We start from the raw sequence: 27,647 nt of genomic DNA, 5'->3' as shown, positions 1-27,647 counted from the left end.
TTAAACTTACTTAGTATATGGTTTCCCCCCGTTGCCTTCACTATTTTCTATTTTTTTTTATGTTTACTATTGTTTTTGTATGCTAAGCACTGACTTCTAATGTTTATATAGTAGTGTGTTTACTCACATCCTAGCGAAGTATTGCCTACACAGTATTTTAGTATTTGTTTTACTATAATAAAATGCCTTTATGTTTGTAACACTTTGTGGTTCTTTCATGTGTGTAAGTACTGTGTGTCTGTACTGGTATTGCCTAAGCTTTGCATGTGTCCTAGATAAGTCTTGGCTGCTCATCCACAGCTACCTCTAGAGAACCCTGGCTTCCTAGACACTGTCTACACCTCACTAAAAGGGGGATACCTGGACCTGATATAAGGTGATAACACTATAGGTGCTCAACACACACCAGGCCAGCTTCCTACAAATACCACACCCATTTTCGATGAGGGAGACGTTGTTGCTTACACCAAGCTACCAAGCGAGAGCAAGGGAATCCTCAAAGAAACAATTTTTGTTTTGTCAGTACGATGGTTTAGATCCTTGTGGAGCTCACATCAACACTATGGTTATGCTTCCTCTGAGCCTAGCTGCCCGATTTCCCATGGGTCAGAAATATAAGTGTGAACTAAAAAGACAGTTACAGTAACCCTTTAGAAAAAAAACATTGCATTGTAATTTAGTAGTGGCAGCTGATTATTTTTGATTATTAATTAAGATCAGAATTTGTTCGTGATTAATAGACATTTTAGAGAGCTTTTTGACAAAGCCACTGATAATGTGTTTATTCCAGGTGGTAGTTTTATTACTAGTGGTTGGCTGTAAACCAGCTGTTATCCAAGAATGTTTTTTAACTGTGTCAGTATTTTGGCCTTCTAGAAATGGTGGTATTTCACAGTGGGTAATATCTTAAAGTTACACCAGGGATGCAATAGCCACCGATTCTGAATTGCAGCCATTAACGTTGAAATCATTATTGCCAAACTTCCAAGTGAAAGATGCATTCATAACCATCACAATCAATAGTTTGTGCAATATATTCAGATTTTTAAAGTAAGATTTTTAATGTCAGCAAATTTATAATATGTAGTAATAGGTAGTTTTGAAAAGAGTAAGGGCCAGAAGTATCAAGAATCCATTTTGAGATTCTCTAAGAGCGATTTCTAGGAAATTTAAAATAAATCGCAAATACTATTACCGATTCGCAAATAGCGATTCTGACCACATTCACACCTATTGGCCTGTAGGCCCATATTTGCGAATTGTTTGCATTTCCCAAATTGCAAATTCATAACTGGAATTTGCAGTTTGGGAAATGCAAACCCCAGTGTGCTGGGGGCCTAAGGCCCCCTCTGCTGCACCCCCAAAAATTATTTTAGGACATGTAAGGTGCACACATGCCAAAGGGGCAGGTGTGCGTTCCATGTCAATTTAAAAAATGCATTTTTAATGCATTTTTAAAATTTGCACATGGTTACCACCAAATTGTATTTGGTGGTAATTGTGATTCCTTAATGCCCAATTCGCATTAAGGAAAAGCTTGATATATGTGCTTAAGAAATCGTAAATAAGGATTCCTTATTTGCGATTTCTTATTTAGAGAATCGCAATTTGCGATTCTCTGAATGGGGTCACAATTTTAAGGAATAGTTATTTTAGCGATTCCTTAAAATTGCATAGCGAATGCCTTTCATACATAATGAAAGGCATTTTTGCATTCGCAAACTGCCATTCGCACCATTTGCGAATGCAAAAACGCTTGATACATCTGGCCCTAAATGTCTCATGAATTATTTTTAACATTTTGGCCGCTCCTATAAAGATGGGTGGAATGGCTTTGCAGCAGACAGAATGCTAGCCATTTTTCCAATTCTACTCCGTTCATATATTTTTTTAAATTGCTGGCAGTTGTGAACGAAATATTATCACACCTCTTGGTAATTACCACAAATGTAACTGACAACTAAAGTTAGCCGATTAAGTATATTAAACAGATAGCGAAGATGTTGTGCATTCATGTATTCCCCATGATTACTCAGCATTTCCTAATGTGTCTTCAAGGTCAGTGGTGACCATTATTGTTGTATTTAACAGCGTGTTCTTAAGGAGTGCTGACTATTGCAGGATTCTATTTTAAGTGTGTTAAAGGATAAACATTTTAGGACTAATATTTAGATTATTTTTTTAAAGGTGGCCATTTCAATAGAAGAAATGCAAAGAATACACCTGCGCTTCATGTTCAGACACAGGTCTTCTCAAGAATGTAAGTAGAATTTAATTCAGCGCTCTTTAAAATACTAAATATGCTGATAACCTTTATAGTAGTAATTGTCCTAAGTTACTTACAATGTGTATAAACATTTCACTGGTTAGCCTAAGTAGGACTTCTGTTCCTAATGATTTATATTGAAATGTTCCATAAACGTATCTTCGAATGATGCATGTCTCCTAGACCTTTAAGTCATTTTGCTTTCTGCCTCCAAAGTACTCTTTGTCTCACTCTTCACATATGCCTCTAAACCTACTTTTCCTCCTTGAATCTTTCCAGACCCTCAACATCCAAATACACATCTCTGTAAACACCCTGCATTACAATGGTGCCTAAAATGTTGTCCTACCCCAAGAGATGCCATCAATTCAGTTTGACAACAAACACTTAGAAGTTGGATCACTTGCACATCCCGCCATACACTGTTAACAATACATTTTACATGTACCTACAATATAAAAAGAATTATAACTCTGGAAGGTGTTTCAAAGTTATATAGATATGCAGCAATGACTACCTTGCTATATAATGAAGTCTGTGGGCCAAGCACAACTCTAACAGTGTTTACATTTTCATGTGAAGTGCTACAGCAATCAATAGAAGGAACCAGATTTTGCATTAATTTCAGTTGCTCGAGTTCACTCATAAAGATTATCAATAACCTAATACCAGCAACAAAAAGTTGCTTGTTTTTGCCTTCATGAAAGAACCGGTGTATCCCAGTATGAGATTTGGCAAATAGATTTAAACATTTAAATCACATCTCTGCACTTGTTAACAAGAAAGGGGAAGTTTTTTTTAGTATATTGTTTTATTCAAGACAGGGCAGTCGTGTGGGCTGATGCCGGTGATGAAGTTTGTCACTGGGATTATAAAATCTTTGCAGATCCATTGCAAATTCAGGGTCAATAGTAAAGCTTTTACATACTGTTTGCTTTAGTTACCAGTGAAACGTTAGTCCAGTCAGGCATCTTGAAATGCATAACTTACAACTGACTTGCCTTGTGTCTTTGAGATGAATAAAGTCAATACAAACAGCCTATTTTTCCCTAAGTTTACTTTTTAAAGATGACAGTGTAAAACATTTTATGCAGGGTAACAAGATGCTTAGAGAGCCATTGCATTGTGCATAGATTTGTCTGAAAGATTGATTCATTCCACGATATGCTTTTGGTTTAAACAATAGTTAATGTCTTCCCTTGAATTTATCTTTTTTGCAATTATCCATGTATTTGTTCAATACAGCAATAAACTTGGAGCATGTCAGTTGTCAAAAATGTCATACATTTTGAAATATTTATTCCTAATAGCTAAAGATAAGGGCGAGAGAAGCTTTGCCATGTCCTACATAAAACTAATGAAGGAAGATGGAACAACTCTGCAAGACGGTTGTCATGATTTAGTTGTGATAAAGGTAATGAGATATTTATTCACAAGTATTTTGATAATTAGTTTTGCCATTTATATTACATTCTCACATTTACCAATTAATACATTGAATAACTTTGTTCATTGGTACCAATTTACAGTGACATATCTCTTGTGGAGAAGATTTCTTCTGCTCCAGACCCACTTACAATTATATGAGAAATGCTTCTTTTATAAACACTATTCTTCCTTTCGGTTTTATGGGGTTACATTCTAGCTGATCTTTTAAATAGTGTACTGGCCTCCAATAAGGAGAAATATAGACACAACAAAAAGACTTTGAAATCAGCTAAGCTATGCGCAACATAGAAATGTTACTAAGATAAACGTTGAAGTGATGTGCAGTTTCACTTGACATCTGTGAGGAAAATTTTATTCTGTTTCAGACATCTATTTTTTTCTTGTTGCAAAGTGAATTCAATATTTGGTATGACAAGGTGAGCATTAGAAAATCAGTGTCACTGGAGCACATACCAGGTACTCTGTTTTGGAAATTATGTAAATTCAGTCTTTCTCAGAAACTGCTAATTTTAAAATTCATTAGCCTGGGAGAATGTTCCCATACATGAGAGAGATCATAAAACAATTTGGATTTATATGAAAGTTGGACAGTATATATTTTTGGAGTAGACTTAACTACCAGAAGTAGAAAGGATCCCTGGCTAGTTTGTGCTAATGATGATGAGATCAGTTATTCAGCTGTATCGTAAAGCAATTGATACCTGGAGAGAACTCAGGTTAGTAGTAAATGTAAGTAATAACAGTTGACACTTTATTGACCTCAAAAAGAAGTATCTTGAAGTAATGTCTCCCTCTGGCTGCCCACAGGATATTTTTATTTTTTATTTTAATGACCTGCTTAACCGTGCTTGCCTCTGTGCCAAGCATGCTATGATTCATTATTTATTTTTGTAATTAGAATATGTGGTACTTTTTATTAAAAGAAATTGAAATAGCAGAGTTTGTGGGTCATACTGGCCAATGGCCCTGTCAAATAATACAAATGTTAATGAACATTGTAGCATCCTGTCTTGCTAGAGCAAGGCAAAAAATCATGCTGGATTAGCACAGGTGTATTTCTGGTTTACAGCTTACCTTCAACAAGAATCTCATAAGTGAAATAACTTCCTTAGTTGGATGAATGGGTATTCCTTTGAATGTGGTGTTTTATGTCGGGAGAATGCATTAGATCTGGGGAATTGTGGGCTTTGATAGACAGTAATGACAGATGTGGGGAATCCATGATACATCAGAACATAAAAATCTGGGACTAAGTAAATATTAATTGATTGCTGACGGTAGGGTCACTGTAGTGGGCAGTCTTTTTCACAAGAACCCAACTTCACCCCTTCTGTTCATTCCATATTTTTTAAACTGTGGCATATATTGTGTGCAGGGACAGCTCTGTAGATGTACTCTCATTAAAACTTTGCAAAATGCATCTCTCCAAAATGTTATATTGTTATGTATTTTAAGATGAAAATATAGAAGATGACTAACCATGATCTTTGTAGATGATTGGTCTTGTGTTGCCACTTATAAGAAGAAACCAAGATCATTTCACGGATAAATGTTGTTTTCCATAGTAATTAAAGTGGATGGAGTAGTTATCTAACAAAAGGTTCCATGTTTTAGCTGAAATGGATGTATGAATTTTATTTTGTATTGCTGCTGATGCCTCTTCAAAGTCAATTCTCTAGTGAAAGTCTAGCAGCCTGCACCTCAGTAACCCACATAAACTTTACTACGGCATGACAGATCTGAGATGTCAGAGACTTTCAGACTGGAAATTTCAAACCAGCTGCATTCCTGCTCAAAGATTTTCATCAGGTCACCTATTTTTAATGACAATATTGAGGCCCATCCTTTATTATTTCATCTGTTAATAACATGCTGCTTAACATGCATACATCACTCCTGCGCATGGGGGACCCGGGTCATAAAAGTGTGTGTGGTGGACTTCCCAATCCTTGAAAAAGTAGCTACCATGTGGCGGATGGACCATCACCAGCGATTGCTCCACTAGTGGTCAGTCAGTGATTTCTCCATGTCTAAAAGTGCGTGTTGGAGTGATCTAAATGAGTCCATTAGACATATTTCTGAAATATTCATTTTTAACCATTGATTTTTATCAACATGATTGTTTGTAATGGAATTGCTTACACTTTTCTTTTACCTTTTGATCTATACTTTACATTTTTCTAGTTGTTGTAGTTACTGGTTAATACATTGTTTCAGTTTTAACTAAAGATTTGGTTGAAGACCTTTAAGGTTGTTATATCTAGACTGGCTTTTTGTTTTCATGGTACTACATTGCACACACCATAGGTATGTTTGAAGGGTAGTTTTAGTGCTTAGCCAAGTTACCAAACAGTGGATAATACAACTCCTGTTGGGGAACATGGAAAGTATTGTTTTACCTAGATGTTGTCAACCTCATCAAGTTGTGTTGTAGCTCAGATAGATGTCTTATCAATACTGTGGCCTCTATCTCCATTAGCTTTTTAACTATGTTCCTGTCAGGGAGACCAAATCCTCGGGGTCTGCGCACATTCCCAACAGGTCAACCACAAGACAGCTCCAAAACTCTGATAGAAGTATCACAAAGTCTAAGAGAGTCCAAGTGGGGGAAAGGGGATTAGGAGAGGAACAGCTGGGAAGGAGACCTGTAGGAAACAAAGGTTAAACAACACAGTATCAAGTTATAATCACATTGAGGTTCATAAAAACTCTCTGATGAAATCTAGGGCTCAATGATACTCAAAACATGAAATAACACTCTGTTGAATATAGGGTTCAATGATATTCGGAACATGAAATAACACTCTGTTGAATCTAGAGTTCAATGATATTCGGAACATGAAATAACACTCTGTTGAATCTTGAGTTCAATGATACTCGGAACATGAAATAACACTGTTGAATCTAGAGTTCAATGATACTCGGAACATGAAATAACACTCTGTTGAATCTAGAGTTCAATGATACTCGGAACATGAAATAACACTCAGACTGAAGAAACATGAATGGCCTAGAACTAGACTCTAACTAGGCCTCAAGAAATCTAGGTACCTGGAAAAGAATCAAGAATGGTTAATATAATGTTTCATATGGACTTTTCATGAGTTATTACATACTGTCTAGGAATACAAGAACCTTCTAGAACAATGTCTCAGAACAAACACTGCCTCATTACATGAGGACAAAAGGCAATCCAAACATTCCCTGGAAAACAACAGGAATTGTACTAAGGACTTATCATGCACATAAAATGTAACGTCTTGAATTTAACACCTCTGCAGAAAATTCAAGGGCCCTGGATAATTGTGTGCACTTCCGGAAACACTACACATCAAAGTTTTGATTGCCATGAAATGATTGCGCACATTGTAAGCGATCTGAACATCAAGATTTAAATGCGGGAAATGAATCGCGCACACTGCTGATTCCAACAAGTACATGCAAATGCCAATAAATGATTGTGCACACTGCAAGCGATCTGAACATCAAGATTTAAATGCGAGAAATTAATCGCGCACACTGCCGATTCCAACAAGTACATGCAAATGCCATGAAATGTTCGCGCACACTGTAAGTGATCTTAACATCAAGATTTAAATGCGGGAAATGAATCTCATGTCTTGCCGATTGAAATACCACCATGTAAAAGCCAAGAAATGGTTGCGCAAAATGAATATTAAGAGTTAAATGCAAGGAATGAATCACGCGTCTTGCCGATTCGAATGCCACCATGCAAATGCCAAGAAATGGTTGCGCACAATGAATATCAAGAGTTAAATGCAAGAAATGAATCGCGCGTCTTGCCAATTCAAATGCCACCATGCAAATTCCAAGAAATGGTTGCGCACAATGAATATCAAGAGTTAAATGCAAGGAATGAATCACAAGCCTTGCCAATTCGAATGCCACCATGCAAATGCCAAGAAATGGTTGCGCACAATGAATGTTAAGAGTTAAATGCAAGGAATGAGTTGTGCCTCTTGCCGAGCACATTCACACGCACAAGGAAAAATCTTCCAACATGAAAACTAGGCCCACAAACTCTAATACCTTCGAAAACAGGATCGGGGGCCCAGCCCGACCTCCGCCTTACCGCCCTGATCAAGGATCACCAATACAATGAAGGGCAAAGGCCTGGAAGATCAAGGTAGGCCTCCCAAACAGGAGCTCAGGAAATTGCTGCTGCTCTGCACCGGGACCTCTGAATAGTGAGCACGTGGAGCTGGGCTGGCTCCCTTATATAGAGTCTGGCCCAGCCCACAAACCACACCCAGTCATGCTGCAGGGAAAGCTTCTAGAAGGTCCTAGAAAGGGACCACACCCTGATACACTCTGTAAGCCTGCAGCAATACTTTGCAAATCAACATTATTTGCAAACATCATTAATAGTGGTTTCAAGGTAAATCTCTGCATTGCAAAAGGTTAACAAACTGCATATAAACACAATGCATGAAGTATGCTCTTGCATAAAGACTGGTTTTTTTTTGCATTTTAGTCGCCCATAGAGCACGCACTGCCCTGATGTTGACAGTTCCCTACACCAGATTCCCAAACCATCTGCATGATAAGCCTCCCTACAACTTTTACTTGCAAGTTTCTTATCTAAGTAACTTTACATTAGATGTAATGTGTCATGGACATGGAACAATTAATTCCTTATGGATCCTTGTTTCTTTCCACACAGACAAGAACATCTTATTTACATTAATACCCAGCTAACAGTGTTTTTAATTTCTTCCAAGTTATATTTTCCTTGTGTATGTGTCAACAATATCCAAGAATGGTCTACAGAATATGTAGTCCTGATGTGCAACTAAGGTCTTTCTGATGGTGTATTTCCCCTCTCCCAAAAACATAAGGGTTTGTTTTACCTCGGCTTTGGAATTCCACAGGAGGCCTGATCTGTTCTCTTTTGGTTATCTTGTACATCATTGAACTGGCTCAAGAAACCATTGAGTTTTTACAGAAACCACTGTATTTGTTTGGAAACACCTCAAATACGATATGCTGCATGTAGATGATGCAATCAGCTTATATTGGGTTGCAGAAATCAGGATGTGATGGAGGGGAGGGTGGGAACATGCATTTGGGATAATAATAAATAGTACCCTGGCTGTTACATATACCTGCTATCTGGAGACAAGCAAGCAAATAGTTTTTCTTTTAATGCAAACATTTTGTCATGTCCCAAAGCCATTTCTAGAAACATGATCACCAGGTTTCATGTTTAGCAATGTATTTAATATAACCTAGGTCTTCCTTTATTAAAACCAATACATTAGTGGTGAGGTTTTTGCTCAATGGTCGTGTTTCTTCAAGGAACTTCATAAGGGACAGGCATTGAGGTTTCAGTATTTTGGGCCAGTATGCTACGTTTTAACTTCACCCACAATTTCTATTGCAAAATGTCTGTATCCATATTCCTATTGCAATACCCCATATTTTCTTAATAAATCTCTTTTCAGTGAAATAATTTTTTTACATGATGATTTGACAGTAATTCTTAGCAGCAAACGCTGCAGTTATTTAACATTTTCTTCTTTTAGGATTACCAATTTTTATTCTATCTTGAGAGAAAGCTGACATATACTAATGCCCAGGGGCATAGCTTGGTCAGTGAGATTGAAGGGGGGGTGGCTTAGGATTTTCCAACAATCTGGCTGTCATATAATGTTTAAATACATTATACAACAAGCTGGGTGCATGAGAGGTGCCTAAGGGCCAGTGGAAAAGAGGGGGAGTGAGGTTTGGTAGGAGGACCTCAGAGAAAACACAATATTTTAAGAGCTTTCAAACAGAGTGTGCATACATTTTTTGTCTGTGTGTATGTAAAAATGCCTGCTAAAATCTGACTGAAATCTCACAATACCTGCACTAATGCCTAAACCCAGTGAACAGTGAGGTCGGTAGAATCAGTCATCAAGTTACATGCAACGTGTTCCTTAACCCTCACCAAACCCTCCCTTTTAGGCCAGCCCAACTCCCATGAATTGAGTGGAATGTCCAGTATTTTGTACCTTGTCCCCGGGGATCACCATGCCAGGTCATAACCCTTGAGTTTCTTCATAATTCCATAGGTCTATAACTTTGCCTGGCCTGATCATGCCTAATGCATCTATGTGGGATACCCTGGTAGGTGTGCACAATCTTAAGGTATTTGGGGCAGGTCTATCCTCTAAATTCCCAGATTGATTTGTGGTCCTTTGATCTGTATTCCAATGCCAACATTATCTTTTCCATTGCTAGACAGTCCCATAATCTGTATATCAACAATGCTAAGTGGGATATGCTTCTCTTCCCCATTGCATGAAGATCGTTTGGAGCACCACACCCTTGGCCATCACCACTTGTGTCCCCCATTTGACCTAAAGGACATCTATCTTTGGTGTACAATCCAGGCTCATTAGGAACATTGGAATGTTGATAGCTCCACTGAAGACAATGGAGTAACTCTGGGTTTATAACAGCTGGTATAAACCTTCTGCTCCAACATTCCAATGTTTGTCTTTATGTTTCTTCCTTTTTAATTTAGAACATGCTACCCTTAGTGAGTGTAATGTTCTAAAAGCTTTAAAACCCTTCTGCCTTGATATATACTGGTTGTTAATGGCCCTCTCCCTTGTTATAGGCCCTTGCCAGCAGATCCGGCTTATAACTCCTGTTCAGGGTCTTTAACAACCAGTATAGCCCTTGGCAGTGAGCTATAAGTTTATGGCAATATATTTAAAATATGTCTTCAATAATCCCTAAAACCATATCCCAATAATCCTCAATATTACTACAGTGCCCCAGTAAACGTACCATAGTACCTTCACTTTTGCTGCCTCTCCAACATCTATCACTTTTGTCAATGTCCAGCTCATGTAACTTCACTGATGTGTGATACCAATACATTGCTACCTACCAAAGTGTTTCCCTCTGTTTGTTGTGTTGGATTACCTTGTGTGCCATGTGGAAGATTGTTCCCCATTACTTGTCTGTGATCGATCAATGCAAGTCTGTCTCCAAACTCTTCTTACCTAGGGTTTTGTTGTGATAGATTTTGAGAGAATTAGTTTGGAATGGTCAGAAAGAAGATATTTACTGTGATCCCCCTCAACATCAACTTTCTGAAGTGAGTGAGCTCCAATGGCAGATTGGGTAGTGGTGAAAAATTCCTGGTCATTCAATCCATATTAAATTTTTTGCCTCTCCAAGCACTTAGTCACTCCTTTGTGGAAAAGAGAGCCAACCATAATGTACTTGTAGTTTAAACGCATCCTCAATTCCTTTCCTCTCCTCCCTGGCATAAAGACCACATTGGAACAGGTTTGATGTAAATTGAGATGGAAGGAACATGAAACTTCCCTTTGCATTGAGTCTGTCCCACACATCTAATAGTACCAATGTATTAGAAAACAAATAAACACAACAGCTTCTATTTTTCTTTACTAGCAATTGGATTCCCCACTAATGCACCAACATTATAATGCAGCCTAAAAAAACTGCTTCTCTGCACAAAAGTAATACCCTAAGTTAGGGAGCAGCAGACCACCAGAGTCTTTCAGGGTGTGTATATATTTGTTAGCCGATCTGTCTTATCTGTCTTATCCTTCAACAGATGAGACCTGATAAATAATTTTTTGGTTATACTTTAAACAAGGTCAGTAACTATTTTAACCCAGCATGAAGGGATGGAGAAATAGTTCAACCAAAATCTCTTCAAACAACGCAATTTAAAACAGCAGTATTCCATATGTAACCACACAAGGAAAACTCCAGTCTGAAATAGAGTTAAAGGGGTTTATTACATGCTCAGACACAAAGTTATGTAGACAATTCTCAAAGCAAAATAATAAAGATACAGAATCACCATGGGTTAACCAGGGTGACGAAAAAGATTCAAACAAACTAACATCAAAAGAACTAAGCACTCGATAATGAAAGTACAAAACATCAACAAGATAATCTGATGGGTAGGAAACAATTGCTGTTCAGTTCTTTTAAGCATAAAGGCAATTTAAAGTCATCTAAGCTTAGCTAGCTAGGGCAGGGGGAAACCATATAGATTAGCATGTCACAAGTTAACATGGTCTGGGCTAAAGCACACAGATAAGAAGTAAAAATCAAAAGGGCAAAAAGAATTTGGAAAAAATACATCTGGTGCAAAAGGTGACTAAATAAAGCTGGTAAAAAGTGGCTAAAAAGGGAAGGCTTCACCATCCAGAAGCTTGGTCAAGAGCCTTCTTCTTGGGGTCAAGGGACAAATATCTAAGTCTCAGCAAAGCATTGAAATGAATAAGGGTAGAGAGATCTGTACCTCTCAAATTAAAAGGGGATCCAGAACTATTTCTGGGGCAAATGAGGCAAGCAGGTTGCACAAGTGGTGTTTAAAGAGAGACTTCCACCGATCCAAGTGAGGAACAATATATTAATGTTCATAGTGCAAGGTGATTCACTCATCCATCACTCCACATGACTCAGAAGGTATAATTGTCCAATCAAAGCATGTGATATGGAACTGCAACATCAGGAAAGATTCCCATTGGGTTGACACAAATGTATACAGTCTACTTCCACAGTTTTTCAATGTTCTGGACTCAAGGTTACTTTCTCAGGCTCACTATACGCAAAACAATAGGACATCTCTTTCCAAGCTAGGATTTAATGGGAACAAAATCTGAAAAGGTTGACATGTAAGCAAGAATGACTAAACATTTTTCTTTACAGTCAGAAAATATGGCCTTGCACACCTCACTTAGGCTAAGTAAAATGAATTTATGGCACATTCATTTATAACAGGCAATGCACATATAGCATTCAAAAATATTATTAATTTAGCATTAACAATCTTTGTCAGTGTCAATGTTACAGAAGATATAAAACAAAATAACTCTGTTAATACTTTGCATTAACTATAGTGCAGATCTGCATCTATTGACTTTTGCATGTAATATTTAAAACATTTCTCTTCAGAAATCTATTAGTATTTAATTCAAAATATTAATCCAAACCATAAAGAATCACATGAAATGGAATTGTTCTATTCTACGATTAATGCACATTAAAATAGGCTTTCTATACACCACGTTACAATTAATCTACTAGTTTTTCAAATAAAATGTAAAGATTATCATATATAGATGATTACTGTGACATCAAAAGTAGCAATAACATTTCTAATACATCACCTAATTGATTATAGTCTTAAATGTTATGAGATGCTTCAGTTAAATTCAAAAAGGGATTGTCTGAATGGCTATAGAATGTTGGAAAAATTGTCATCTTCTGTACGGCTAGTGTCCCATAGCAGTTGCACAGACCCTGTGTTATTTTTACATGTTTGCCTATACCTTCCTCAGTAGTAGGAAGCAGTTAAGCAAAATATTCTGGGCAGTAGAGGATATTATGCCAATGCATTTAATGTACGCCAACAGGAGAAGTGATGACATAAGGCCACTATCTGGTCTTACTGGACTTGAAGTGTTAACACTTCTGACATAGCTATTTATTACAAAACCTTATATATCATGATACCTCTCAATCTCTGACACATAGAGTAGAATCAAGTGTAATGGTTCTGTAACAGAGATCATGACATTGTCCGCAAACATTGTTAGTGTAAACACACCTTTCTCTAGCCTCACCCGTTTTCCACTCTTGTATTGTGGGCATCGTCATCAAATGCCTCCATTGTTAAGAAAACGGGTGTGGTAAGAGGGACATCGGTATTGGGCACCTTATTGATTGAGATAGGCCTAGGCTTCATGCCATTGACTTTGATACTCACTTTTGGACTGCTGGCAGCTCACTAACATCTATTTCCAAAAGGGTGGACCAAATATTAGGGTTAGAAGCATGGTGTGCATGTAGGACCACTTAACATGGCTGAATGCTTCTTTGGCATTCACTGCCAGCAGGATCATATTTTTACATTCCCCTTTTTGTGTTATCTCCACTTTGTCTTTCCTTTATAAATCCTGACTGGTTATGGGCAACAAAAAAAGGCATCAGTTGAGTTATTTGGTCCTCTGGTATGCCTGTAAATAGCTTATCATCCAAATTCAATAAAGCAATCAGGTGGTATCAACTGCACAGACTTTGTAAGTTTTGGGATAACTGAAACAGTGACTTACATTAGTGATTCATCAAGAGAATTGTGTATGATTAAAGATGGAATAAAGAGGCATGTTGATATCAGTACTCTTGCCCCATAAACACTTTGTACAAGAGGGCTTTATATCAGTTAGGGCTGGGGTTCTTCCTGACTTTCAGTCATTTAGAATCTCTTCAACTGCAATGGGGATTTTCAAGCCACTCCACCTTGATCGGCTCAAGTATTGAGGTAGGGTGTGCTCTCATATTGCTACATCATGTGGGCCTTGACTAGGGGCCTGATTTAGAACTGGGAGGACGGGTTACTCTGTCGCAATGGTGATGGATATCCCATACACAGAAATCTAAATGTCATTATATTCTATGGGATTTAGATTTTGGTGGGCAGAATATTCGTCACCGTTGTAACAGAGTAACCCATCCGCCAAGTTCTAAATCAAGCCATAGGTCGGCTTTGTATATTGCTTGAAAAAATCAGTTACCTGTGGCACAATATCCTTATTGGTAGTCGCTATGTCTACCTCTGCTTTCCTAACTTCCTTGACTCTACGAGCCATTGTTACCACGAAATAGCATTTTTGCTTGATGGGAGAAATTGCATAGTCTTCTTTGTCTAGCACAAGGCTGTGTATCTATTTACTCAGCACCGTTACCTATTACCAAATTCTAGTTGACTGTGCTAGTTTACGGACTGCCTCTAGTCCTTTTAGTTGAGATTTTAGGCTCTCCCTCTTCTCTGCTTTCAAACAATTAAAACATGCTGATACTTCTATAAATTGACCCCTCAGGCCACCTTCATTATGTCCCTTAGTCTGGAAATAGGCATGTCCTCTTTATTTCTACAAATAAAGTCCCAGACAGCATCTGCTATGTCTCTTTTAAGAGCTGCTTCATGGAATAGATTAATATTTAATCTTCATGTTCTCCTGTGTGCTGACAGTGGAGCTATGCTTAGTCTAAGAGTGATGGTCTGACAGTGCTATTCCCTATTGAAATGTCCTCTATGTATTGTTGTATGCCCTCCAACACCAGAAGACACCATCTTTATAGTTAAGAATAACTCTTTGAAGGACTTTTGGAATTTCTGCATCACTGGGCTGAGCAGCCCTGGGCACTGTCCGTGAATGAATTTAGATCTCCTTCGATAGTCATTTCCCTTGCTGATGATGCTAAGCTATTGCCGTCTTGGGTTAATTCTTGTGGTTGTTTTTGGGGGACATTTATTGAAGCTACAGTGACTGTTTGTTTTCCTGTTTCAGAAACATTCAATCGACATACCCGTCATATCTGACAACACCCTCGTAATCTTACCTGGCATATTGGTTGACCATAATATAACCTTCCCTGCCTTCATGTTAGAACTTGAATATAAATGCTGGATGGGGATCCATTTGATCCTACCCCAATCCTGCTTCTAAGAATTGGTCTCCTTTAGGAGACATATGTCGCTCTGTGACATTAATGATTGCCAAATGCTTGGCAGCGGTGTTGAGGTCCTTCAGATTTAAGCAAAACAGTATTTACCTTACAGGATCTTTCATGATTATGCTCTTTGAGCCCTGAGAACCTCATTATTTCAGGGAGGGACTTTCACTTTTCTCAAAATATAATGTCTTGCCTTATACTTTTCAAGCAATCTTTCCCACTTTCCCTCTTCTCATGCAAAAAAATCTAAAAAAAACTGTAACCAACTAAAACAAAACAAAATGTGAATTTTCTTCATGACCATACACAAAAGTTCATAATCCTTCCTTACCTAAGAACGTTTCCCAAAACAGGTGCCCACTCACACCTGTTTTACTGTGGTCAGCAAAATGTATACATCTTGTCATGTATATCTCCCCTGTGTATCCGGAGTAGTGATCCTACTTACTACATCTGGTGATTCCTCTTCCTTTCTCCTGGCTTTGTCCGTTGTACTCAGTTTCTTCAGCTACTGAAGCGCTTCTGTATTGGCTTCTGTGATATTAACTCGAAGAGGCCCTATGTCTCTGCAAATGTTTTACCATCTGCTATAGAAATTGTCTGGGCCTCCTATTTTCTCACCAACCTCTGACAGGTTGAGTATGTATCTTGCATATATAAATGTATGTATCACCTGCATCTTTCTATCCCAGATGAAAAACAAGCAAAAGCACTGGCCATCTGGACTGGAGGACGTTTTTAGTTTGTTTGATGTCTCACCTCTTTTTTAAAGTAGCCACTGCCATATCTTGGATAGGTGCACCCATGGCCCTTGGTGCATGAGCTTCCTCTGTTTGTGTGCCAAGGTCATGATATTTTCCTTTTCATGGTAATATCTTATGTGGAAAACTTTCTTTTGGTTTACTGTTGTTACACTGTGCTTTCGATTCCCTGGGGCAGGTGAGTCATCCAGCTGCCCCTGATAGCTTGTAGTAGTCTGCAGATGTAGTTATATATTTATGTATTTATTTATTTATTTATTTATTTGTATTGATATATGTATAAACTGTGAACTCACCAAAGAAGTAATCCTGGTACCTGCAATCAGGACAAATATCTAATCATGAGAAAGGATGCTATGTTTTACAGAGCCAAGTTGTCAATGCTATTCTGCAAGCATAAAGAGTGTTTGGTGGAACAAAGTGTGAGATGCAGACAGTCCGTAAGACTACCTGCCTGCACTGGAAAATCTATGCTACCAATTTGAGTTTTCTTGACAATAGGAACCTTCTGGAGCTGGGAGTGGCTGAACTTAAAGACTTAGGCGGAGTATAATGTTGTAGTTTGTGTTGGTGAGAACACGGTCCAACAAGATGGGAGGCTCTCTGCACAATACTAAGAGATTTAAACTGGATTCTTGGCCTCAGGGACCCAATGTAGAGATTTAAGAACAGCTGATGTACAAGAGTGATGTGGCAATGAAAGTGCAGTTTTTGCTGCTACAGCCTGTATGCAATGCACACAATGAATAAGGTAACTAGACACAGCTATAAACAAAGCATTGCCATAATCCTGTCTGCTCAAAATAGTGCTTTATACCACTATTGGGTGAAAATGGTTCGGCAAACAGATACAATTCTACAAATTGAATTCATAAGGCCAAAGCAGATAGAGGAGAACCTGTTAACATGACTACAGAGTAAAACATCACTGTCCACTTAGACTCCCAAATTCTGAACAGACAAAGTGGTCATCTGGACTGATTTATTGTCAGGCAGCCAAATGTCCGCAGGTGGTATATGCATGGATGGGCCTCCCTGAGAATCAGCTCTTGGCCTCAACAATTGTTGTAAGTAATGAGGATGGTCTCAGGGACTGTTTGAACCACGGGAGACCGTAATGTCGACCATAGACCCTCATGACAAAGCTCATCACAATTCTACTGAAATATTTCATGAAGGGTCCTGATTGCCTGTGTGGCATCAGACAGGACTGGTTAATTATTAACTGATGTTTGTATTAGTAGTCAGGGGGTTTGGTGCCCTTCATGTGTCCCCTAGATGTCGAGTTAGTGGGACTGGAGTAGGTTACCTGTGCTTGTATACATGATTAATCAGTGTTGTTGTTGCTGCTCTAATGTCTTGTATAAACTTGATGATCATATAAAATTGACATCCATATTATATCACGCAGTAGGTGGATTTATTCAAACACTGAATTGGTCCATGCTTGGACTAGAACATTTAGGCCCTCATTATAACCCTGGCGGTCGGTGTTAAAGTGGCGGTAATACTGCCAACAGGCCGGCAGTAACAAAATGGAATCACGACCATAGCGGAAACCGCAACATTGACAGCCACTTTAACACTCTGAACGTCACAGAGGTAGAAACAATCACTGCAGCGGTAACCGCCAACAGACAGGCAGAACACAATGTACTGCCCACTGTATTACAAAAGGCCTATCCGCAACCTTCTCCAGGGCGGTACCAACACCATCAAAAGCACGGCGGAAACAGGATTTGGAACGGAAACTACTCACCTCTCGACACCCAACGAGGAACCAGGACGCCATGGAGCCCCAGTTACAGGTCCTGCCCATGGTTGTTTACCTCCTCTTGTACCAGGAGCAGCAAAGACGCCAGCGACGACCACGGTGAGTACTGCACCTAGCACACAGGGGAGGGGGGGAGGAAAGATGGATGTGACATACACACACACAACAAGCAACACCCCCCCCACCCTCAACAACAGACACACAAATATATGCATCAACAGTACATTTACACCCCGTCACCCCCTGGAAGAAAGCAAGAACAAAATGAAATGATTGTAACAAGTGTAATCATTGAAAAATCAGATAGGCCAAGATAACTTTATATACAAATATGTACAGCAACTACACAAGTCTAGATACTGTTCCAATCATTGTCCGTGGACCAGTGGTCCCAAAATGCATGGGCGAAGCCCACACATGATACCTGACTTGAAACGGAGAAAACACCGCTGGGGCATCAGATCGAAAATAAACAGGCACCTCAGGGGGGGCACCTCAGCCGGAGGAATGGACGACGCCACTGCTCCACGAGGGGGCTCTATGCCAACAGTTTGGTCCTGGGGAGTGCAAGGCCACAGTCTCTCAAGTGGGTGGGTTGCCCACTGCTTTATCCTGGGGAGTGCAAAGCCACAGTCTCTCAAGTCTCTCAAGTGGGTGGGTTGCCCACTGCTTTATCCTGGGGAGTGCAAAGCCACAGTCTCTCAAGTCTCTCAAGTGGGTGGGTTGCCCACTGCTTTATCCTGGGGAATGCAAAGCCACAGCCTCTCAAGTCTCTCAAGTGGGTGGGCTGCCCACTGCTTTATCTTGGGGAGTGCAAAGCCACAGTCTCTCAAGTCTCTCAAGTGGGTGGGTTGCCCACTGCTTTATCCTGTGGAATGCAAAGCCACAGTCTCTCAAGTCTCTCAAGTGGGTGGGCTGCCCACTGCTTTATCCTGGGGAGTGCAAAGCCACAGTCTAACAAGTCTCTCAAGTGGGTGGTATGCCCACTGATTGGTCCAGGGGAGTGCAAAGCCACAGTCTCTCTAGAGGATGCTTTTCTCTTCTGGTTCTGGAGGGGACTTGGTAGCTAGAGTGCTTCATCCTGCCAAGGACTGTGTTAGTGGATGTTTTTCTCCACTGGTTCTGGAGGGGGCTTGGTGCCCAGAGTGCTTCATCCTGCCAAGGACTGTGTGAGCAGATGTTTTTCTCCACTGGTTCTGGAGGAGGCTTTGTGCCCAGAGTGCTTCATCCTGCCAAGGATAGGGTGAGTGGATGTTTTCTCCACTGGTTCTGGAAGGGGCGTTGTGCCCAGAGCGCTTCATCCTGCCAAGGATTGGGGTTGTGGATGCTTTTCTCCACTGGTTCTGGAGGGGGTTTGGTGCCCAGAGTGCATCATCCTACCAATGACTGTGTTAGTGGATGCTTTTCTCCACTGGTTCTGGAGGGGGCTTTATGCCCAGAGTGCTTCATCCTGCCAAGGATAGGGTGAGTGGATGCTTTTCTCCATTGGTTTTGGAGGGGGGCTTTATGCCCAGAGTACTTCATCCTGCCAAGGACTGTGTTAGTGGATGTTTGTCTCCACTGGTTCTGGAGGAGGCTTTGTGCCCAGAGTGCTTCATCCTGCCAAGGACTGTGTTAGTGAATGCTTTTCTCCACTGGTTCTGGAGTGGGCTTGGTGCCCAGAGTGCTTCACATGCAGTGTGGCAGTTCCCATTCCCTCATCTGGGTGTGTGTGCCATGAGATTGCCTGGGAACAGGTAGAATGATACTCCATGGAAGCAGACACACTCCACCCTGCTGCGACTTTGCCTGCCACCTGCTGGTACAAACAGTGCTGGGTGTCGTGTCTCATGTATGCTCTGCAGGGTCCAGGACGTCTTCTGCAGCCTGTGACGACTATCCACTGGAATGTTAGCCATGTCCGCTGTGGTGGCATTGTCTGAGCACGTCGCGGGGCTGGTGGCGGTGGTTGCTGCGGTGTCTGTGGCAGAGATACTGCCGGTAGTGAATGTGTCAGCACCTGTGGAGTAAGACAGTAGGATGTCTCCTGCAGCCTCATATAGCTGCCCACTGGGGATGATGCTGGGGATTGTTGCTGAGGCAGCAGACATGCAGGTGGCGGTGCAGGTGGTGGTGTCCACCACAGTACAGGTTGCTGTTCTGTTTGCCAGAAGGGGTGACACCAGTCTCCTCAGCCAGAGGCTCTGTGCCCTGTCCTGACGTCCCCTTCGCCTTGTGTCCATTCCCCACCTTGGATGTCGCTGCTGGTCCCTTGGCACTGTCCCCTTTTGGCTTGGAGGAGGCCTTGCTGGGTGGTTGGTGCGTCTTTTCCCTACGGCATGTGGGCCCCTTCTTCATCTTGGCAGGTGGCGGAATAGGCTGATCCTTGGCCTCGCTAGGTGGCACACTGGCAGCCCTGATGAGTGTCACCCGCGATGTGACCGAACTTGCTGAGACCACAGTGCTGGAGGATTTGGTGGCTGAGGTGCTGGGCTGGGACCTGGACATCCTGGCCCTAGGAGAAGGACGGTGGGGGGGGAGGTGTAGGGAAGAGGTCAATGTTAGCCAGGAAAAGTTTTTTAGACACACTGGGATGGGAAGATGGAGGGGGTTTGGGAGTGGAGGAAGAGGTAGTGGTTGTAGGAGGTGTACGTCTGCTGAATTTGGGTGAAGGTGCATGCGCCGGAGGCTGTTGTGAGGTGGATGGCTGTTGGGTGGGTGTGTACCTGCGTTTGTGTACTTTGGGAGGAGGGCTCACAGACACACTGGGAGAGGACACAGGGGACGTGTGCATGGTAGTGGGGGTGGTAAGTGCACGTGAGCGGTGTGTGGTGATGGGCGTGCTGGTGATGGAGGTAGTGGCTGAGGATGTAGTACATGCAGGTGTGAGTGGAGACAAGACTGGGATGGAGGAGGAGGACGTGGAGGAGGGGGACACAGTGGAGGCAGTGGATGTTGGTGTGTGCATGGGGATGGTGCTTGTGTGAGTGCCTATGGGATGTGTGGTGCTTATGTTTGCCATATCCACTCTTGCGTGTTGATGAGTGTGCATGCTGGTCTAAAGGTGTGCTTGGGATAGGCTGAGGTAGAGGGGATTGGGTCTCGGTAGTGGATGTTGAAGGGTGGAGGCTGGACACAGGGACAATGGCTGCCATCAGTGCTGATGCCAGAGCCTGAAATGCTCTCTGTTGGGCCGCCACACCAGAATGAATGCCCTCCAGGTATGCATTTGTTTGCTGCAAATGCCTCTCTACACCCTGGATGGCATTCAAAATGGTTAATTGCCCAACAGACAAGGGGTCCCTGTAGTGGTGGACACACTGCAGATTGATGTGTCCTAGGGACAGAGGGATGGGCCCGCTGGGTGGGTGCTGTGCTGGTGTTTCCTGAGGGGGATGATCTGTGGTGGCTTGTGACTGTGGCAGGGGAACTGACTGTCCAGAGGTCCCTGATGGGCCGGGCTGGTCATCCAGATCCAGGCGTGCAGAGCTGCTGTCGTCACTGTGGGCCTCTTCTGTGGGGGGACTGGATATGTCTGGCACCTCCTGTCCGGTGACGTTGGGTATGGGTCCTGTTGGGGTGTAAATGCATAGTTTTAGTATCTGTGTGTGCCATCTTGTGCATTGGGTGAGTTACCCTCTACTCCTGTGCTTGCCTTGTTGTGTTTGCCATTGTGTGATTAGTGTTTTGGGGTCTGTGTGGGTGTCTCTACTGGACATGCTTTGGCAATGGGTGTCCATGCTTTGGTATTGCATGCAGGTCTCGGTATTGGGATGACTGGGTTGTGAGTGTGGGACATATGTGAGGTGTTGGAGTGATGGGATGAGGGGGAGGGTGGGGGCATGTGATGGCATGCAGGTGGTGTGGGGGGATATGGTAATTAAGATTTGACTTACCAGAGTCCAGTCCTCCTGCTACTCCTGCCAAGCCCTCAGGATGCAGTATTGCCAAGACCTGCTCCTCCCATGTTGTTAGTTGTGGGGAAGGAGGTGGGGGTCCACCGCCAGTCCTCTGTACAGCAATCTGGTGTCTCGATACCACGGAATGCACCTTCCCCTGTATGTCGTTCCACCTCTTCCTAATGTCATCCCGTGTTCTTGGATGCTGTCCCACTGCGTTGACCCTGTCGACAATACTCCGCCATAGCTCCACCTTCATAGCAATGGAGGTGTGCTGCACCTGTGATCCGAAAGGCTGTGGATCTACCCGGATGATTTCCTCCACCATGACCCTGAGCTCCTCCTCAGAAAACCTGCGGTGCCTTTGAGGTGCCATGATGTGGTGTGGGTGATGTGTGAGGTGATGTTTGTTGTGCTGTGTGAAATGTTGTGTTGGTGTGTGTTATTTGAGGTGCGTGGATGTTGTATGAGTGTTGGCTATTCTCTCTCTGTGCTTCTTCACAATAATGTCATTGTAATGGGTTATGGGTAACGTGAGTGTGTGTTTTATAGTGGTGTGGGTGTGTGGGTGTGGTGTGTGTATGTGTATTAGGTGTGTGTATTTAGAATTGTCCAATGAGGTTGTGTTTTGTAAATGTGTGTGTATTTTGAGCACAGCGGTGTGCAACGCCAAATGATTACAGCGGTTGAAAGACCACTGCATTGATTTGTGGGTCGTGATAGTGTGAGCGTATTCCTGTTGGTGTGACAGTGTGGGTTTTACTATCGCCAGTTATCACTGACCTTTGGTGTGGCAGACTTGTATGGGTGTCTGTATTGTGACGGATTACGAGATGTGGGTCGTAATACCTGTAGCGGATGTCCACCGTGGCCACGGTAAGTTGGCGGCCTTCAGCACAGCAGTAAGCGGGATTTACCGCCAGGGTTGTAATGAGGGCCTAAATGTTGATATTCAGCTATAATGAGTTAAAAATGAGTCCTCTTTGAACATTTGTTACATTTGAATTCTAAGTACCCATTTCTTGCGGGAATATTGGATCACACTGTCTATTATGGTACTAGTGGGCTTGAAGCACTGATTGTTCCACCCACTTATGTCACATACCTGAAAATTGCAGCCTGTGTCTGTACAGTTTTAAACCTGCCAGTTAGACCCGGCGAAATACACCTTTTTCCTGGTGTAACCCTTCCTTTTGAATAATTATAAGTCACCCCTAAGGTTGGCCCTGGACAGCCCAGAGGGCAAGGTACAATGTATTTAAAAAGTAGGATGTGTGCTTTTAAGTTTTACCTGTCCTGATAGTGAAAAACCTTTACATACATTTTTCACTACTGCAAGGTCTATCATCTCCAATAGGATAACATTGGATAATATATTTTCTAAGTGTAATTTCCAAATGGGAACAGGTAACCATGTTTGATGTCTCTGGAATTACAATTTAACACCCTAACTTATGGTGAAGTTAAAGTTTAAACAATTCTGAAAAATGCTGTTTAGAGCCTGCAGAATGTCTCTTGGACACATGACTGGGTGTGGGTGACAGCGGGGCTTTGTGTATTCCTCCTAGGCAGCCACACACACCGGGGAACTTAAGTGTGACTGGATGAGCCATTGACAGGGTGTGGGGGAATGAGCTGAGCACAGCCCCACTTACACTTGAAAAGACTTTGTCCTGCCTTCACACAAAGGGCTGCATGCCCCTTGTAGTTAGTCCGGAGCTAGAGTCAGGAAGTCAGGGCATCTGTGCACTTCAAAGGAATGCCTCTAGAGGTTTCTCCCCACTTCAAAGGCAACCCTGTCTATAAATACTGGACCTCAGACACCAAGATTTCAGTACACTTTTGGATCTGTGAATACTCTGCCAGGAAGAATGACTGTTGCTCTGCTACAAGGTCTGCCACTCTGCTGGACTGATGAGCTAAAGGGGCTGCTGCCCTGCTGTGATGACCTGCTGCCCAGCTGCCCAGCTGCTTGAGGAAGAAGAACTAGACATGCAACTTCATCTTGAGCCCAGGGTCCCTGTGTGACTCCAAGAGCAAGTCTGCTGACATCCTAGTCTGAGCCTTAGGGATATAAAAGGCTCCCAAACAGGCTCCTTGACCCAGCCGCAGTGAATTCCTAACACCCACTTGGTGCCTCTCAGGTCCTGAACCCCATGGTATGGCTCACGGGCACATATATCAAACATGTGGGCAAACAGACCCATTCACACTGAGAATCACATAGCTTGCACCAAAATCAAGTGCAAGCCGGAGTCAGCCCATCTCTTTGCTCAGCCACATTGACCACCATGTGGTGACCATCAGCATGAAGCCCAGCCCACCCATCTGTGATGGCTGTCTTTTCTTTGCTCCATGCCAACAACAGTCCATCATGCTCTCCTTGCTCTCTGTGACCTTATCCAAAGCAAACACGACTCTTGGTACAAAACTTGAGAACGTAACTGTTCAGCGGGAATAATCTGGGACTGTATCCAATCCGAGTTCCATCAAGGTTGGCCTGAAGTTTTGACTTTGACCTAGTCCAGGGTGACCGCAGGTGGAGCTTTGTGCTTTTATGTGCTATTTTACACTTTAATCTTTTAAAATGTATTACTCTAGTTCTACTGATTAGAATTTTGTCATTTCTGTCTTGTTTTATTCATTAAATCGAGCTACAGTTATCTAACATGGTATGGGATACTTTTCATGTGGTGTTTTCACTGTTTTACTCTTTGAATTGTTGCAGAAGTACTTTACATATTGCCTCTAAGTTAAGATTGGCTGCTCTGTGCCAAGCTACCAGAGTGGAGCAAAGTGTAATTTGGTGTTTGCTTGTGCCTTACCCTTAAAAGGACTGTGGTTGCTGCTTGAATAGGGCTCACATCCCTGTCAACCAGTAACCCAATTACTCACGCCCACCACCTCACCTCTGTTCTTCAACGACTCGAGTGTGTAGGATACTGGCCACCATGGTCCCCATCCATGTGGGTATTTTCTCCACTCTTGTTTATCTACTCCTTCACTTGTGCCTGAGGACTTCATGAAAGAGCTGGCTGAAACATGCACACTCTGCTTTTCATTTTGTTGTTTCTTGTCTTTAAACTGGGAGCTCACTTTAATCCCCAGGTCCCTGTGCCATCTTCTCCGTGGATTCGACCACACAGCTTTTGTTTTGGGTATTGATGTGAATTATAATGAATGAGGAAATATAGGGCTCAGAAATGAAAGGATTATTATGGATAGGCCAGGTGTTAGAGAGAGAGTATTTGTGTGTAACCCACATCTTAGCTGGTTGGCCACACCCAACCTATTTGTGGAGAAATTCTCAATTTCAATCAATGGCTACTGTTAGAAATGGGGTCTGAAATTGGCAGGGGTATGCACCCAGGCCAAGTAGAGATTGCCACCTTATTCAGGGTAAGTCAGATACACACTAAAAGAGAACCTGTACTAACCCTCTGGTTGCTTGGCACTTAGCAGTCAGACTTATCCAAAGAGCCAATGTGTAATGTATTTGTGCAAGACACACATACAGTAACACAATGAAAACACCACAAAAGACTCCACACAGACTGAGAAAAAAGCCAATAATTTTATAAATAAATCAAGACCAAAAAGGACAAAAATACAATAAATAGAAGTAAAGTTTACAATTTTTAAAGGATAAAGAGTTCTAGCGCTTAAAAGCAAATAACCCTGTGGGGTTACATGAGGTTGCACTGGACCGGGACAAATCAAGAGTTCAGGCTGCACGCGATGGAGCACAGGATGGCTACAGGACCCACGCAGGGCCCACTGATTAAAGAAACATTATTCCTGGTAGTAGTCACAACATGTGTCGATTTTCGTCGCACAGTGCTGGCAATGCATCTGTTCTGAAGGCGAAGCACCGCTGCTCTGATCCGTGGCGTCTGAAGCTAATGCACTGTGTTTCTTCATGCAGTGAAGGGATACATCGATCTTCCTTCAGGAGTGGTGGCAATCTGGTTGCTCTGATGCAGTGTTGATGCATTGGTTTCAAAGCTGATACACTGGCTTTCTCAGTGCAATGAAGGGGTTCGTTCGAACTTCCTTCAGCAGTGGGGGTGATGATGTGGTTCCAATGCGGTGATGATGCAATGGCAAAACGCTGGTTCTGAACATGATACACCAGTTCTATTCCCTCAATAGTGGCGATGCGTCAGGTCTACCTCAAGGGGGAGATGATGTGTCAATTCATGCTGGAACAAGTGTCTCGGTTCACTTCCAGTGAGCCAGGCTAAGGAGCAGGGGTAGAGACTTTGATATCCCTGAATCTCTAGCAAGAGGCAGCAAGCCAACAAGCACTTGGAGGTCTCTTTGGGGTGCAGATTCCAGCTCTCCCTCAACTAGGTCAGAGAGCAGCAGGGCAGCACAGCAGAAAAGTAGTCCTACCAGATTAGCAGAATGACAGCCCTTGGTGCAGCACAGCAGTTCCTCTGACAGAGTCCAGCTGTAGGTCCAGAGGTGTCTGATTTGGTGGGGTCAGAGACACAGTACTTATACCCAAATGTGCCTTTGAAGTGGGGATGAGTTCAAAGAAGGGTTCTTGAAGGGCACAAGCATCCTTTCTTCCTCAGCCCTAGCTCCAGGCTATAAGTAGGGGGCAATCAGCCCTTTGTGTGAGGACAGTGTATGTGTCAGCCCCTCCTGCCATTCCAGCCCAGGGAGAGCCTTCAGAATGTAGATGAGTACTCAGTAAAACCTAATCCTCCTGTGTGTGTGGCTGTCTGGAGCAAAGACACAAAGTGTAGCTGTCGCCCACCCCAGACGTGTATTGGAGAGAGGCGGCAGGCACACAGAGCAGAGAAATGTCCACTTTCTAAAAGTGGCATTTCTAAAATAGTAGGATTAAATTTGACTTTAACAGTAAAGAGGATTTATCATTAACATTCCAGAGATATGAAACATGACTCAGCTATTCCTTTCTAATCAGACATTACAATTTAGAAGTGTATTAAGGAATTCCCAAAGTTAACCTATGAAAGGAGTAGCCCTTGCAGTAGTGAAAAATCACTTTGGGAGGTTTTCACTACCAGGACTTGTAAAATTTACAAGTATATGTCCTACCTTTTAGTTACATGGCACCCTGCACTATGTGCTACCTAAGGCCTACGTTAGCAGCGACTTATGTGTAATAAAATGAGTGTTTAAGTCTTTACAATGGGTTTAAAATGCCAAGTCGAAGTGGCAGTCAAAATTCACACACAGACGCTGCAGTGGCAGGCCCGAGACATGTTTAAAGGGCTACTTAAGTGGGTAGCACTATCAGTGCTGCAGGCCCACTAGTAAGATTTAATTTACAGGCCTCAGGGTACCTGGGCTGGGGAAGAGGAGGCCTTCGCCGCCTCAGTGGCTTGATAGCCACCTGTCGAGTGCTATGTCATCCTGACGTCTCTCATGACATTGATTTTACAGGTTACATTTAGACTCATTGCAGACCCATGAAATCACAAGATCACAGGACAAAAAGAAATGAAATTTGACATAATATGCAGCATGTATACAGAAGTGATCTAGGAGATAATTGGAAAAGGGATTCAGTCCTGTTAACGTTAACAGACATAAGTAAGAGTACGATCAGCTATTCATATGTGGGTGTAAGAGAGAGCGAGCCCACGAATATACATGCATAACACATCATGAATCTACCATTCAAATTAGGAGCCCTGCTGTTACGGCATTAAAACTGTGAACAGTTTCCAATCTGTGGGGTGCTGCTCGACTGTGCTTTTCAAATTACCAAGTAGGGGCAATACTGCTGTGTATACTAAACTGTGCTCCTCTGAAGAAGTGAATTACCCCTAGATTGCGCCTGGTTTCACTTGTGAAGCAGTGACCATTCATCCCTCTCTGGGCTAAACATTTTAGCAGACGTGGTCCCGTTATATTGCAAGTTCAAGATGGATGTTTTGTTATGCACACACATTCAGGTTCTGAATTTCTTTCCTTAATCTGTAGCATGAATGTTTGTAGTTTTTAAATAATAAGTAGACTTT

The 27,647-nt window shown here is 42.1% G+C and overlaps 1 protein-coding gene across 1 annotated transcript in view; it reads left to right on the top strand.

The window, feature by feature from the left end:
- The window catches only part of DOCK2 (dedicator of cytokinesis 2), a 2,133,690-nt gene that overhangs the window by 520,217 nt on the left and 1,585,826 nt on the right, over positions 1 to 27,647 (top strand). The window contains exons 16-17 of the mRNA XM_069199340.1: positions 2,188 to 2,260; positions 3,577 to 3,680. Coding sequence (XP_069055441.1) covers positions 2,188 to 2,260; positions 3,577 to 3,680 — 177 coding nt within the window. The remainder of the gene's footprint in view (positions 1 to 2,187; positions 2,261 to 3,576; positions 3,681 to 27,647) is intronic.

The sequence above is a fragment of the Pleurodeles waltl genome, chromosome 7 (genome assembly GCF_031143425.1).
Source record: "Pleurodeles waltl isolate 20211129_DDA chromosome 7, aPleWal1.hap1.20221129, whole genome shotgun sequence".
Taxonomy (NCBI): domain Eukaryota; kingdom Metazoa; phylum Chordata; class Amphibia; order Caudata; family Salamandridae; genus Pleurodeles; species Pleurodeles waltl.
This window is presented reverse-complemented; position numbering and strand designations above follow the sequence as displayed.